Source organism: Podarcis vaucheri (assembly GCF_965113315.1).
Source record: "Podarcis vaucheri genome assembly, chromosome: 2".
Lineage (NCBI taxonomy): Eukaryota > Metazoa > Chordata > Lepidosauria > Squamata > Lacertidae > Podarcis > Podarcis vaucheri.
The window spans coordinates 60,332,284-60,348,226 of record NC_138760.1 but is presented as its reverse complement, the minus strand read 5'-3'; the positions used below and the strand labels follow the sequence as shown (position 1 = coordinate 60,348,226).

Below are 15,943 nucleotides of genomic sequence, written 5' to 3'. Positions count from 1 at the left end.
CATTTTCACATTCACTCCTTTTTTCCCTTTACTCTTCCCACTTTTTCAGCTCCCTCTTGAACACAGATCACTCAATTTCCATGCCTTCTTCTCTCTCCTATTCTGCAGCTCCCTTGGAGCACACATCCCATAAGGATACATGCTACTGCATCTTTTAGATTAACAGAATCATAAGGAACTAGCCTGTCAGCTTGTTTAGTGAGGGAAAGTTAAATTCAGTTGAAGGATGTTGTCCAAATATTACTATATTGAATATGGAACTTCAATAAGGCAACATGTGGTACCAAGAGTGAAATGCTTTGTGGGAAGGTACTGTGGAATACTTGAGGGATCTATATCACATGAGGCAGCTAAGGAATGGAAGAGGAAGAAGGTTAAAGCAGCCATTCCTCCCCCCCCCCCATTGCTTCTCTCTTCTCGCTGTACTCAAACGACGGCAGAAATTTAAAGTAAAGCAGGAAAAGAGGGACACTGAAATGAAGTTTTAAACAACATCAGAGGTTTAAGTAAATCAGGAAGAAGGGCACACTGAGGTGTTTAAAAAAAACCCCAACCCCTAATAGTTTTAACATGGAGAAATAGCAGATAAGGAAAATAGAGAAGAAAACATCAAAAAGTTAATGCAACAGAACCTTTCCGTTTCATTTTCACTGTACTCAAAATGTTTCAAACTGCCACTTTCCCATCTTAGTGTTACTCCCTGTTCACTCTACTCAAATCTCTGCCACTGTTTAAAATCACCACTTTCCCCCCTCAGTTTGGTTCCATTTCTGCTTTACTCAAACCTCTGCTGTTGTTAAAGCTTCCATTTTCCTGTGTGTCCATCTTTTATTTTTATTTTTTGTTCCTTTCCTCTATCCTGATTTCATGCAAATCCAAGATAGTGATTTCATGCAAATCGTCCCATGGGGGTTATTATTTTACTTCATGCAAATAAAGGGTTGTGATGCAGCACTACAAGTCTTCCAATATATATAATATATATAGATTTCAAGTTTGGCATGCAAAGCTGGAAAATAAGCCAGATTATGCATGGGCTGGTTTAAAGTTGGCTTTTGAATCCTGTTTATTTGGATGCCATTAACCATGGCTCTCAGTTCACATATAATTGAAAACTATGATTAACTGCTTGTCTGAAGGAAAAAGTCAAGAGGCAACAAAAGAGAGAAATTGCCAGTGCACCAAGGTCATACATGTCCTGATTTATTAACCCAGGATTTGGTCATGCAAACACAGCCACCGTAAGAGGGATGTGCCTGCTAATTTGCTATCTGACCTAACTTGCCCCACTGGCTCTTAATTGATTTAAATTACTCTTAAGATCTCTGCTGTTTGCTGTTCATGAAACTTGTAGGAGATTGGTGGAACCTCTGGTAATTCCCAGTCACCTCCGAGCATAGGCAATGAAAGCTGAGTACTCCTGAAGGCAAAGGGAACGCTAGCCAAGAATTGGTCCAATGTGAGTTGAGGGCTCTGGAAACACTGGCAAAGACAGAATACAGGGAGACAGGAGAAAGAATAGTTTCTGGGAACACTGCAGCATGTATGTTCTGTTTTGTAACCACCACCACCACCACGAAAAAGTGGAGGGTATCTGGTGGGCCAGTGAAAAAAGGCTTGGCAGGATGGTTATGTGACACTAGTTCTAGTCCCCCTTCCCTACTTTAAAAATTACTGTTGTCTGAATTACTTTTGTCTGCAACAAATTATTAAGGTGTAGAGATATAGGAAGATGGCCATAACATAAAGTACTGGGAGATAGCGGCAATCCCTTCGGGGCTGAGCTTGATGATTTCAACATCTTTCTCTCTCTTGCTGTTTCTGGCCTGCAATGGTGCTTAGTCTCATGTAGTCTTAGAAGACTATGAAGAATCTTTTGTAGTGAGGAACAGTCGGAAGTTAGGAAGTGTTTGAACTGGAATGCAGCAATGTTCTCCTGCCTCCTTTGTTTATACCTTGGCTTATTACTCTGACATATGATGTGTCATTTTGTGATAAAACGTGGCTTTTAAAAATACATACATATAATAGTATTGCTGTTAGACTGGGCTTCACAAATGACTACCGTATTTTTCGCTCTATAACACGCACCTGACCATAACACGCACATCGTTTTTAGAGGAGGAAAACAAGGGAAAAAATATTCTGAATGAAACAGTGGACGTATCATTTTTGTGCTTCATGCTGTGGCCACAGACATGTGATCTGATGGTGAATTTGGGGTGACCCAATGCAAAAATCCTGAGAATCCCTGTGGATCCATGCTTTGCAACCACGTTTTTGCACCATTGCAGCCCCAGGCAACAGTGGGTGCGTGATTTTTTTTGGGGGGGACAGGCTGTAGCCATGGACATGCTATGTGCTCTGATGGTGAATTTTGGCTGACCCAATGCAAAGATCCTGAGGATCCATGTGGATCCATGCTTTGTAACCACGTTTTTGCACCATTGCAGCCCCAGGCAACAATGGGTGTGTGATTTTGGTGGGGCAGGCTGTAGCCATGGACATGCTGTGTGCTCTGATGGTGAATTTGGGGTGACCCAATGCAAAGATCCTGAGGATCCATGTGGATCCATGCTTTGTAACCACATTTTAAGTGGGGAGGGAAGGAAAAACACAGAAGGCTAAGAATGCAGGAGAGGGCTATAACGTGAGGAAAGGAAGGCAAAAGTTTTCCCCCACCCACCCACACAAGCCAGCCACTGTTTAAGGATTTCTTCCTTTTAAATGGAAGAAAGCATATTTGAATGCTGTGTGTCTCCAAAAACAAAAAGCAGGAAGTCAAATCAAAATTTTAAGCCGAACCTGTAATCTCTCTTCCCTTCACAAACATTGTTCCCTCCGGAGCAGGGACAGGATAGAGCGACGCTCTGCTTTCCTCTCTACTTGCCTGGAGGGGAGGGGCTTTCCCTGCTCTTTGTTCCGTTTGAGCAAACACAGCAACGAAACAGAGCAGGGAGGGCAGTAAGACCCTGAGGCAGAATGCAGGAAAGCAGCAACTTCCTGTCTCACGGAGCTCCCTTCTCCCTGAAGCGCGGTTTGATTTTTGCCTTATTTTTCGGCTCCAGGGACCACACATTCGCTGCATAACACGCACAGACATTTCCCCTTCCTTTTTAGGAGAAAAAATCTGCGTGTTATAGAGCGAAAAATACGGTAACAGAAAGGAATGATGCCAGTCAGTTTGTAAATTCCTGATTTTGAGAATTTTTGAGACATGCCTTATAAAGATCTAAATTCTAATTACCCTTTAATGCAAGATTGTGCGTATAGTTGCTGAGAGGATTTTGGCAACAGCTGTGACACAACTGATCCAGCTTAAATTTAGTGTGCCCCACCAACACAGTCACAATAACAAGAATAACTAGATTTATTTAATGAAGCCTTTTACACAAGAAAAATGAAATAAAAAGTTCACTGTTAGAATTCATATATATGAGAAGTGGAGTGTGAACACTTTGCACACTCATTCAGTTAACATTTTGCCCCAGTTTTAAAATTAAAGGCAAAAGAACTAAGTGTATTTAATTTGTTGGAAGACAATCAGAACAAGCAACTGGCAATAGCCAGTGTTCAATATTCCCCAGGTGTGTTTTGCTACTGGCATGGGTCCAATTACACCTACAAGGATGTTCCTGGGCACCAGGTTGGTGATCACAGTTTAAAAACATCTGCCTTAGTTCACAGTTAATATCATTTCCATTTCTACTGTGTGTGTTTCTCCTTCTTGCATACTGGGACAAGTGAATTGTTGTAAGGACAGGCTACAGTCAAGCAATGCAGTTGAGATCATAGAATCGTAGCATTGAAAGGGACCCCTAGAGTCATCTAGTCCAACCCCCTGGCGAATAGACATTCCATTGCGGTGACAGCAAGCTAGGTTTAATAATACACCTGAGTTTCTTGCTAATACACCTGAGTTTCTTAGACTGACCATAGCCATCACTGCACAGTGGTCATTCTCTTATTTGGCGGGACTTCCCATTACTCCTGCAGTCTTCCCCCAGGTCCCTCCCAATTTGCTCCACAGGATCCCCCAACCCCCTGGACAAGATTATGGAGGCATGCAGAAGATGTAGGGAAGGAGAATCTGGAACTTCTTCTGCCAACAGTGCCTGCTCTGCTGTTGGACAGATGCCACTGGATTTCAGCCAAGCCTCTCAATCCTTACTGTGCTGTTTTTTCCTTCCCAACTTTTAAGACACTTTGAGTCCTCGGAACAATAGCTAGCTTAGCTGTGGATCAACTATCAAGAGGGAATGGTTGAAATGCATGCCATTAATTCCAAACAGATGGCCATGTATTTGTTCCAAATTCAGCATAGTTTTTAACATGTATAACTTTCCTAAGACGCCACCAACTCATTGGTTGTGTAGCTGCTTTACTATAGCCACTGCACAGTGACAAACTCCCAAAGTCTTATCTTGGGTCTGCAAAACATTCACAAAAGAAGAATAACCAAAGAAATTTTCAACCCAAGCCTACAAGTGTGATTAAGGCTCCCTTGCGTAACTTTCAGGCGGACACTTTTATCCCTGTAAACAGGGCATCTACTGGCATGATGCCATAAAGTTGCAAAACTCTGTAATGCAAGAAATGGATAAGATCACACAAGCCCATTTTATTACCAACGCAGGACTACATGTAACAATTAAATCTTCTCAGCATGTATCTATAAACTATGTATGGGGTGTAGTTTGCCATATTTCACTACCTTCTAAACTGATTAGCTTCCAGTTTAGCACATAGATTATTGGCTAATGGAAATCTTGCTCCATTCACATTAAAGATCAAGCAAATACCGACATACATTTTAGTCAGACTGCTTACTGACTGAAGTACTACTGGCAACATTTATAACCAACCACAGAAATTTGAGGTGAACTTAAATGCAAAAATCACATTTAAAAGGCCAAGTTTGCATACTATAGTAAACAATATTTAGCGGCTTGGATCATTTGCTCAGTATTACATCCAAACAAGGAGATCATACTAAATCAAGAACAAATCTTGGCTTCATAAGATGAAACACTAAGCCAAGGACTATGGTTTGTAGCTCCTACTAAAAAGAACAAAGCAGAAGCAATATGCATGCTCCTGGCAAACTTTTAATTATGGTTTAACAACAGGGAAAGCCAGATATTGCTGGACTACAGTTCCAATCAATCCTGACTACTGGCCATGCTGGTTGGGGTATGAGTTACACCTATTGCTAGTTTACAGCAATATGCAAATATTGCAACTGAATTATAATGTTTTCTTATTCTTTTGTTTAATTTTTTCCTTTCCTTCATGGAAGTGACCTTAAAACTTAAATTAAAAATGCTAAATCAGTTCATTACATTTTTCTACACATCTTTGATTCACAGAGGACACTAGGTTTTGAAAGACTACTCCCTTAACCCTCCATTTAGATGAGGACACTAAAACGACATACTGAAAACTGACCTGACATAACTTATGCTTCCGCTTGCCCTTGGTAGAACCTTTGTCGGAGGATGTTTTCTGGGGCTCCCTTGGATGCTTCTCAGACACATTCTTCCTCTCAACCTTTGATGGGTCTGTGTCTTTGTAAGGCTTCCCTGGTATTCTGGTTAAGAGGCTCAAGTCAATCTTCACAATAAGGGGATACCTTTCATCAGGATCGCTGAGTGGTGAAAGGAGTTCCTTCTCTTCCATAGGAGAGAACATTCGTTGCCGTAAAAAGCTGTCATCCTCCTCCATGGAGGGTTTAACAGGAGTCCTATTGCTCTCAGAATATTTGGGGGTTTGTGATGAAGGAGGCAAGCTCTCATTCTCATCAGAATCAGAGGATGAGGTATCTGTTTCTATGAATTCCTTGGATTTCTGGGAGGACTTGTTTGCAACCTTGCACTTCTTTTTCTCGGTTGTAGGCCGAGGTGAAGATTTGGGCTCCTTCTTTATGTTGGGCTTTCTAGAGCCTTTTGTGGCTGCCTTGTGTCTGTTAGAGGGTATATTTGTTGTCATGTCCACTGGAGTTTCACTTTCTATTTTCAGCCCCCCTCTGGGCTCTTCCACAGATGGTTTGTCTGTCTTTTTGGGCTGTTTTTTACCTACAGTCCTCCTTTGGGTCATACTGTCACTCTGAGCAGGTGACTTTTGTCTGCCCCGATTGCTCTCTGATCCTTTCTGGCTGGTTTTTGAATCTCTCCCAGGAGTGGAAGAAATTGATTCTTTAGATCCACTCTGATCTGCATATCCACCCCCTGTGCTCTGATCTCTACCCTCATTTTTGTAGCCTTGTGTTGATGGGATGTTACTGTCCACAGAAGAAGCTGGTGATACTTTATGTGGATTCACCTTGTTCAGCCAGTTGTCCAGCTGCCACTTGTTCGTTGGAGGTGGTTCTGGCTAAAGAACGAAAACAGGGAATCTTAAAAGTCAATACCTACATTCCCTCCATTTCCCGAGTGGCTAACAAGCTGAACCAAAGAATAAATAATAAACATTTTATTCCAAGCTTGCAAATTTGGAACGTGGCCATCCATTACTGTCAAGCTGCATGGCTGACTTAATTAACTGTAAAACAAACAAGTAGGCCCTGCAGCAAAATGTTAAAAGGATATCCCACTCCCTGGGAACTACATTAGCGGGAGCCTTAAATAGGAATACTATGGAGACCCCCAGCCAGCATAGAGCAGAAGCCATGTTCTGGCTGGCTGGCAGTTTTATTGCTCTATAAGGTGGTACTGGTGCCTAGAGAGAGTGGGAAAGGGGAAATTCATATTTTCATCTCCTTCTGCCTGAAACAAACCTGCATATGTCAGTGAAGGGACATTTTTTAACCTCATGGCACACATGCTCCCCAACACTAATCCCCCTCTCCAATATAGTTTTAAGCTGCTAGGCATGAGCCCTTTGCCTTACACTTCTCTCCAAACTGCCAATGTAATATTCCATGTTTTGACTGCAGACTAAATCATCATCATCATCATCATTATTTTTAATTTGTATTAAATGATTCAGAGCCTGCCTAACTTCTGGTCCACTTGGCCCCTTTTTGTCCCATTCCCAAGGACGGAAGCAAGAAACGGCTCACAGAAAACAATGGTGATTTGCTTCATTGTGATAGGCCAGCAAGGTGGAAACAAGAACAGGTGTTCAGTGTGAACTCAGATGATCTCCCTATAGACAATGCACTAAGCATTCCACAAATCCCAGAAGCTCAGAGGCCATGCTGGATTGTGTTTCTATGTATACTTCTGAACACATAGGAAGTCCTGTTCCACCTTAATTCTTGGATATGATTGCTTCTAAAATGAAAGAAGATCAATAAACATTAATAAGCTGGGTATAAACAGTGCATAGTCTCTAACATTCATATTCCCCCTTTTGTCACATTACTGCTGTGCTATAGACACATATGGGAAATATGAAGACCACATGCAAGGGAGGGGGAAAAATTGTACCTCAGGAGACGCACTCTGGGATGGCTCATTTGCCTCACTGTCACTTGAACTACTTTCACTTTCAGAGTCGGAACCAGAACTGCTCTCAGATCCGCTATGGCTGCTTGAGTCATCTCTAGAATTATCGGCTCCTTCACTTGTATGCTGGGAAGGTTCAGAATTACTGGGGGGGGGGGGGAGGAAAGGTAGAACAAAAATCAAAGGAAGCTATAGGATTTTATCCATAGTTACTTTCAAACTATGGATAAAATAATTTATGCATAAGGCTATTAAGAAATATTTTAATGTTTAACCCAACCAGTTGAAGACCCATGGCAATTCAATTGAAGATGAAATCCTAATTGGCTCTTGCTTTAAACAGATATATTAATTCCCCACAGTTAAATTGTTCTACCAGTTCAACATAGCTTTATAATGCCAGGTGTATCACCAATATTTACCTTCCAGGTGTACCTCTTGGCACAGTCTTATCAGAATCCTATAATTGAAATAAAAGATCCAAACTAGAATTAGTTTCCTTGTAACAGGTATAACACACTCAACAAGGGTACTGGAAAAACATATTATGCTGTCTTTCACTAACATGAACATTATCCATCTATAAGAATGAAAACTAGGGAAAATATTGCATAATTGGCCAAAGTTTACAATAAACCTATGGACAAACATAATATGAGATCCATCAGCCATCCTAGCAGGGTTATACTGTTTCAAATGTTGTTTGACAGGTTTTGAATGTCAATTGGCATGCTCATTTGCAAGTATTTTTCTCCCTTTCACTTGCAAAGCAGCCCAGCTAGCCCTTCCTACACTCTCAAAACTGAGAGCCAGCGTGATGTAGTTGGCCAGAGAACTGGACTAGGAACTGGGAGCCCAGGGTTCAAATTCCCACGCTATTTTAAAACAGTGTATTAGTTGCTTGTTTCTATTCATTTTCAGTTTTTGCCTTTTTAAATGTTGTGCTTTGTATTACTTTATTTTGATGGTGCTGTCAGCTCCCCTGTGTAGCTTGGTAGAAAGGCAGGACAGAAATTTTAAAAAAAACAACACAAAAATCACCTGCTCGACATCACTGTCTTCGCTGCTGCTGATTTTCAAGTCATTTATAAGAACACTAGGAACAAACAGAAAAAGGAATGGTTTGGTGTGTGTGTTTTTACGAAATAATACCGTACTATCCTAACAATTTAACCTAATTTGTGATGATTGCCATTAATTTTCTTCCCTTTACATAATGGATTGACGCTCCATTGAAGAAGCATACTGAAAATCCTGAAGTGCTTACACCATTACAAGGGCAACAGAAGAAATTAAGACACTTAACATCCTTGTGGTGGGTGACAAAATGCAATGAGCAGATAGGCTCAAAAGAGCTTTTATATTAAGTAGCATAGTTGTCCTGATGGAACAAGGAAAACACACAAGACATTGAATCACTGTAGGAACACTGAGTGGGGCACCATGCAAGTCACATAGAGGCAGAGAAGAAGGAGAAAAGCCAATGCAATTCTGGGCTGCATCAATAGGAGTATAGCATCTAGATCAAGGGAAGTAATAGTGCCACTGTATTCTGCTCTGGTCAGACCACACCTGGAGTACTGTGTCCAGTTCTGGGCACCACAATTCAAGAAGGACACTGACAAACTGGAACGTGTCCAGAGGAGGGCAACCAAAATGGTCAAAGGCCTGGAAACGATGCCTTATGAGGAACGGCTAAGGGAGCTGGGCATGTTTAGCCTGGAGAAGAGGAGGTTAAGGGGTGATATGATAGCCATGTTCAAATATATAAAAGGATGTCACATAGAGGAGGGAGAAAGGTTGTTTTCTGCTGCTCCGGAGAAGCGGACACGGAGCAATGGATCCAAACTACAAGAAAGAAGATTCCACCTAAACATTAGGAAGAACTTCCTGACAGTAAGAGCTGTTCGACAGTGGAATTTGCTGCCAAGGAGTGTGGTGGAGTCTCCTACTTTGGAGGTCTTTAAGCAGAGGCTTGACAACCATATGTCAGGAGTGCTCTGATGGTGTTTCCTGCTTGGCAGGGGGTTGGACTTGATGGCCCTTGTGGTCTCTTCCAACTCTATGATTCTATGATTCTATGAGAACGCTGTGGGCCTGAATAAAGCAGAATCCTATCCCAATTAACAAGGTTAGGGAACTCATAGGCACCAGTACAATGCTGCTGCAACCACCACAACCCATTAATACTATACTGAAAATGCAGTCATCAAGTGCAAAGGCCAGTACATCACAGACAAAATGTACTTTGAAAAAAGCTAAGACTAAACTTTTAAAGAGCATAGACTGTGCGTGACCACACAACACCAAAAAGGTAGGAGACAGGGAAACTAAATACAGAGTAGGCTTCATAAATTCTGGCATAAATTAATGGTAAGTCATTTTTAGTTTTACCATTTGCTTAAGAATCACTGCTATATTTTTAAAACATAATTGAAGGATATTAACTTGAATTCTTTCATGCTTTACTATGAACTCTTCAAGAGCTGGGCTGTGAATTAACATTCTGCATATAACAAAATATGAATAAAACACTTCTTGCATTAGCAAGAATTTAAAAGCAACACTTAATATCAGTAACAAACATAGCATCTTACTTTGTCTGGTTTGATTCACACCTGGGGGGGGAAACAGAAATATGGTTAAAATTATTCAACCTTCTGGGTAGTTCTGCAGTAAAATAAAAGTTGCTTGGCAAGGTTAGCTTGCTATATCTAGTTTAGCACTATTCACGCAGCTGAATGATGTTCATCTAAGGGAGTGGCTCCCAAACTGGACAGTACTGCCCCCTAAAGGGCAGTGGGATTACCAAGGGGGCACTAGGAAAAAGTTGGGCACTCCAGGTGAGTCTCTCCAAAAATGCTGATTGCTTAATATTTAATGAAATGAATTTGCAGTTGCAAGGAAATGAGGTCCGTTTTATTAAGGCCAAATATGCCATCTCTATGTTTATTTCGAATACAGGATTTTTCTAGATTGTAAGCTCCTTGAGCAAGGACTTGCCCTCTTATTCCCTGCATAGTGCTGGGTACATGGATAGTATTACCAAGAAAAACTATCAGACATTATTTCCTAAGTTAAGTTGTTGGATAAATTCAGGGGAGGGAGGTGTGCTAACTCTCAATACTTCTGAAGGTCAGTTAGGGGGTCTGCCATTCTGCTCAGCATGCTTTTCATCACCCTCTGAGCAAACGTGACAATAGAGGTCCCAGCTTAGAACTAGAGAGGAACTGGGGTTCATCCTCAAGCTTAGAAGAACAAGACAAAAATTGAGGTGATCTTTCAGAAGAAGACTGGGGTTATCCTTTTGGTGCCGGGATACCAAAGTCCTTAGTATATCTCAACAGCCCAGTGCCCAATCAATTCTATGTTCTCCCTCAGCTTCAGGTTTGGAGCAAAAATGGGGACAGACTGACTGCACAATTGTTCTGGGCTGCCAAGGTGATCTAACTGTTTTCAATCCCAGTGCAATTGTGGGAATACTCAATATGCCATCTATGCTCTGCCTCCATAGCTCAACGCAGTAATGCTTCTGAATACCATTGTTGGAAACCATAGGAGGAAGAGTGCTTGCTCTTGTGCTCAGATCCTGCTTGTTTCCCACAGACTTCTGGTTAGCCATAGCTGGATTAGATGAGCCACTGGCCTGGGCCAGCAGGCTATTCTTATGGGAACAACCTCTGGGCTATTCTCCAGCTCCAAATCTGAAGCTGGATTGGAGGAGATGGTCTTTGACATTGAACAAAGCAATGTTATGAACAAAGGACAAGCTAAGCAAAAAATTGTGTAGCCTTGACCATAATAGTCCTCCTTCCTCAAGTGTAACCAACGTTCTTTTATGGCTGTGAAGTACTGAGAATTAAGTGCACCTGGGTATACAAAGTTCAAGTGAAAGTGATGTCCTTGTGCAGTAAATAATCAAGGAGCACCACTCAAGATTTCATGTTGAATTACTAACCTGATTAAGAAATCCCATCACTTATAAACATATACTGAAAGTGAGCATATTAAAAGTAAAGAGATGTTCTATGCAACTATATAGATTTTCTGTCCGTAGCAGTTCCATCTCTATGAATCAATATGGGCATTTCCATCATATATATTTTCAGAAGATTACTGTAAATATTGCAAAGAAAATTATAGGACATACTTACGATTTAGACTGGTGGACATTAGATGTTTTTGATGAAGAATTGTATCTTTCTGGAGGTGAGAAAGATAAAATAATTGCTGAACGCTAAGTTACAAAAACATATACATCACCTAAATGATATACATGGAGGCAAGCATGACTCAGATGCAGACTGCAAGAGTGGGCTAATCCACTGCATTCAGCAGCCCTTTCTTTTCTGACTTACATGCTAAACTTACTACTGTACTATGTACAGCTATGTCTTTACCTGGTTTCTTAAAAAAAGGAGTGTGAAAGACTAACATTAAATCAACTACTGAATTCACAGTCTAGGAAGTGATTCAATAGTTTGACTTGTTTGTTTTACAAATATAAACAAGTTCTTCCCTTAACATAATGTAGATATTATTCCAGACAAAAATGTGCTGTTTATTATTTCACACAGCTAGTTAATGATTTGGCTAGTAATGCTGTTATCTTAGCAGCAGTTTCATTATCACCCCTGCTTGCAGAAGGCGAGTAATGAACCTTTTGTTCTCAAAGGCAAAAGTAATACGCAACATTTCAAAATACCTCATCCTATCGTGTTTCCTAAAGTTAAAATATCACATGCTTCAGACCTAGTAACTATCATCATAAGCCTAACAATGTCTTTTCAGAAGTAAATCCTATTTTAATCAATGGGGTTTACTTCTAGGGAAACAGGGTTAGGACTGCAGCCCGATGTAACTTGTTTTGAGCTTCTTTGCTATCTCAATGAGAAAATGTTTACACTTTGGGGATGTTGAGTCATGCAATGGTTTGAAGAAATTGGACAATGTTAGCAATTCATTGGTCAACGCAGCAACTGTGTTGCCACCAGAAGAAGGCCTACCATTTTCAGGAATCACTTAAGTAGATGGAAGCAACTGACAACAGACCATATAAACAGAGTGGTGCTTTTTGAGAGGGAGGAGAAACAAGATGCACTTGTTATGGATCAGGAAACAATGCACACATTTGTTGGAGGTTCTGATGCAAGATACAAATACTAGGTTGGGGCCCAGTGACCTTTTCAAGTTCACTTTTCCAGTAAAATTCTTCTAATAAAACAAGAAGAGCAGCAAGAGAGGCAAGACTTGAAACTGGTGCTCGAAAATGGAAATAATCAAATATTGATCATCTGCCATTCTAACTGCTGGTATAAAGGCCAGTTAATCTTAGAAATAACCAATCTGTCTCATTCAGATGTCAATCACATGTAATAAAGCAACAATTATCTCATACTATAGAACCCTGTGAGGAAGGAGGGGAAGTAGTTTGCAAGCTTACAGACGTGTGCCCAAATGCCAAACTAATGGTTTGACAATCAGCTCTGTGCCATCTAAATGGAGTCACAGTATATGAATAACTACTTATGCTTTTACAACTTAATCAATTAGTTATCCTAGTTACAGAAGACATTAAGTCAGATGGTGTGAATTAAATGGTGCAGTCCCGTTTCATTCACAGTGACTGCATTCCTAGTCATAATTATTATTTTGGAGAAAGCCAGTTCTTAAAAAGAACGGCCTTTGTTTAAAGAATGGAAGCACTCCAAGGGCAGAGAATAATAGAAATTGGCACAGTCTCACACAAGCTACAGAGACAGGCAAGGACTGCTCTGAGTTATGTCCCAATAAGGGAAGCACAAGTAAGCTAGAGTGAAGCTGTTCTGTTACTTATCCTTCTCACCTAGAGATTACTTTAAGCTCATTCTCCAGGGTGCCTTAACCAGCTGAACTTCCTTAATTCTCACAAACAGGAGTTACGAAAGCATTCAGAGCGTAATGGCAAAGATTTCTCAAAATGTGCTACAACTTTCAAAGGTAACAAAAATAACAAGCACTAATTCTCAAATCAAACCTTCCTAGTACAGTAAGCACACACACAAAAATAGATAAAATGAGAACACATTAACATTCTGATTCAGGTCTTTTATTGGGCCAGGCATCCTAGCCACGAGACCAGAAAAACTATCAATAGAACTTTTCTTCAAGTAAAGCATCCAAAAGAGAATTTTACTGTAAATTCTTTTTTAAAAAAAAACAGAGAAATAATTCAGTACATAATACAAACACACACTTACTTTGTTCTCCAGTGCCAAAATTAGATTGCTGAGTTTCCTGTAAAAATACAAAAAGGTTACTTATCTGTTTAACAGAGACTACTAAAAGAGGAAGTGCTTTAGTTGTGCTTGTGCTTGATTATTTAAATTTTAGAAAAAACTACAACAATTCCTTTGAAGTGTTATCCAAGCCTATCTGAATCTTCCCCAGACTTTAGAGCCAAGAGAATCCTAAAAGCCGAAGCCTTCTTTCCTATGGTTTAAGGCACTGATCACATGGTAAAGTTTCTCATCCTTTTTTCTTTTCTTTTTTAATGAACACATACAGTGGTGTCCCCCAAACATGTTTTTAAGTGCAACCCACTGAATATGAATAAAATTTAAAGTGATGATAGTTGACTATTGGAAAGGAAAAAGGAAATGCCTACTTTGCACATTAGAAGAAGAAGAAGAGTTTGGATTTGATATCCCGCCTTTCACTCCCTTTTAAGGAGTCTCAAAGCGGCTAACATTCTCCTTTCCCTTCCTCCCCCACAACAAACACTCTGTGAGGTGAGTGGGGCTGAGAGACTTCACGGAAGTGTGACTGGCCCAAGGTCACCCAGCAGCTGCATGTGGAGGAGCGGAGACACAAACCCGGTTCCCCAGATTACAAGACTACCGCTCTTAACCACTACACCACAATATGAATAAAATTTAAAGTGATGATAGTTGACTATTGGAAAGGAAAAAGGAAATGCCTACTTTGCACATTAGGCTAGGGATTCTCCTGGATCAAGCTTCCACTTCTAAATTCTGAGGTTACCACTTTTGTGCTACATGACTCATGCCATGCAGTCATTTATACAAGCTAACATTTATATAATGCCAATTTACAACTACATATGACAATTTACAACTATTGCATGTAAGATAAATATCTACACTGGGCAGCCACATCAGTCCAGGGCCTAGGGATTCTCTATAGAGGTCAGCTGCAGCCAGACGTGAAGGAGCAGCAAGAGATAATCAGAGGAACATCTGGAGAGCTAACGCTGCAACACCAGCCTATCCCATCTCCCAATATTTGATGTTCTCCTAAGGATGAGTAAACTGCAGTGGTGCAGTCCAGAGTGTACCAAGATGCTGGTAAGTTATCTAAGTCTGATTTGTCAGCTTCTAGTGGGGAGTAAGAAGACCTCATCCATACCAGCTTAAGCCCGACACTGTGTGAGTCCCAGAATGGCCAAATACAAATTACAGGCACAATTTATATGAAGGAAACAAAGAAGAATTGATTTGCTTTCTCCATTACATTTTCCAAGAGTTGTCCAGCACTGTTGTTCTGACTAGTGACTAGACAACTGAAATCCAGTTCAGATGAAAGGTCACTGGAACCCTCTGCCACAAACTGCAACAAATTCGGATACCACTCACTACGTGGGGCAGTGTAGGAGACACAACATCAGAGTGTTTTCACTCCAACCCACAGGGTTGATTCCAGAAGATGGTTTGGGGAGATGGGACTTCTGCATGAGTCCAAGGAAGTTGGTCCTAAGTAGTATCTAACATAAAAATGAAGCTGCTGGGTGAGGCACTCAAGGCAACTGTAATAAACTGAATCCAGGTAAGACGAAGATGCTATGATTGGACAGTTCTGAGGCCTAGGAATTAGGTGTTTTGGATGAGGTTGCAGGCCTCTTCAAAAGAGCAGGTCCTGCTCCTAGGGTATTCCTTGATTACACTTTACCACTTGAGTCCCAGGTGTCTACAGTGGTGTGGAGTGTATTTTCCCGCTCAGATTACTTTTCCACAAAGGATCTCTTCAGCATTCCACCATCATCATGGGGGCAGGCCTTTACTGTTGCGCACCCCAGCTTTAAATCTCCCTGCCCTTTCCAATTCAGCTTCTATGCTTCTGTCACTTAAGACATCAAAACCTGGCTGCTGGCATAAACTTTTGGTAACTGATTGGTAACATATGTTCAGCTGAAAGATGCAAAAAATGTTGTGCTTTTTGTTACTTTGTTATGGTTGTTCTACTGAATAACTATTATCCATCCTGAGTTCTTTGAATTAAAAATATACATTAAAATGTACCAAAAAATAGCCAACAAACATGTACTAGTCTTGTGTGTTCTCACAGATGCCTATGTTAATCAAGTATGGTAAGTAAATGGCATGAAAGAAATAAAGTAATACAAGACACACTTTCTTCTAAATAGTCTCTCTACAAAAGTTTCCATGCCTGGAGGTGATTCATATTTGTCATAATCATGAGGGTACTACATACTGTGT

At 40.7% G+C, this 15,943-nt stretch overlaps 1 protein-coding gene across 3 annotated transcripts in view; it reads right to left on the bottom strand.

Annotated features, from left to right (window-relative positions):
• Window positions 1-15,943, bottom strand: part of AFF4 (ALF transcription elongation factor 4) — a gene marked incomplete at its 5' end in the record, with an annotated part of 52,931 nt that overhangs the window by 15,420 nt on the left and 21,568 nt on the right. For all 3 annotated transcript variants that reach the window (XM_082213701.1, XM_082213700.1, XM_082213699.1), the window contains 7 exons: window positions 5,449-6,372; window positions 7,431-7,593; window positions 7,871-7,908; window positions 8,490-8,544; window positions 10,046-10,066; window positions 11,603-11,651; window positions 13,688-13,724. In XM_082213701.1, the coding sequence (XP_082069827.1) occupies window positions 5,449-6,372; window positions 7,431-7,593; window positions 7,871-7,908; window positions 8,490-8,544; window positions 10,046-10,066; window positions 11,603-11,651; window positions 13,688-13,724 (1,287 nt within the window). The remainder of the gene's footprint in view (window positions 1-5,448; window positions 6,373-7,430; window positions 7,594-7,870; window positions 7,909-8,489; window positions 8,545-10,045; window positions 10,067-11,602; window positions 11,652-13,687; window positions 13,725-15,943) is intronic.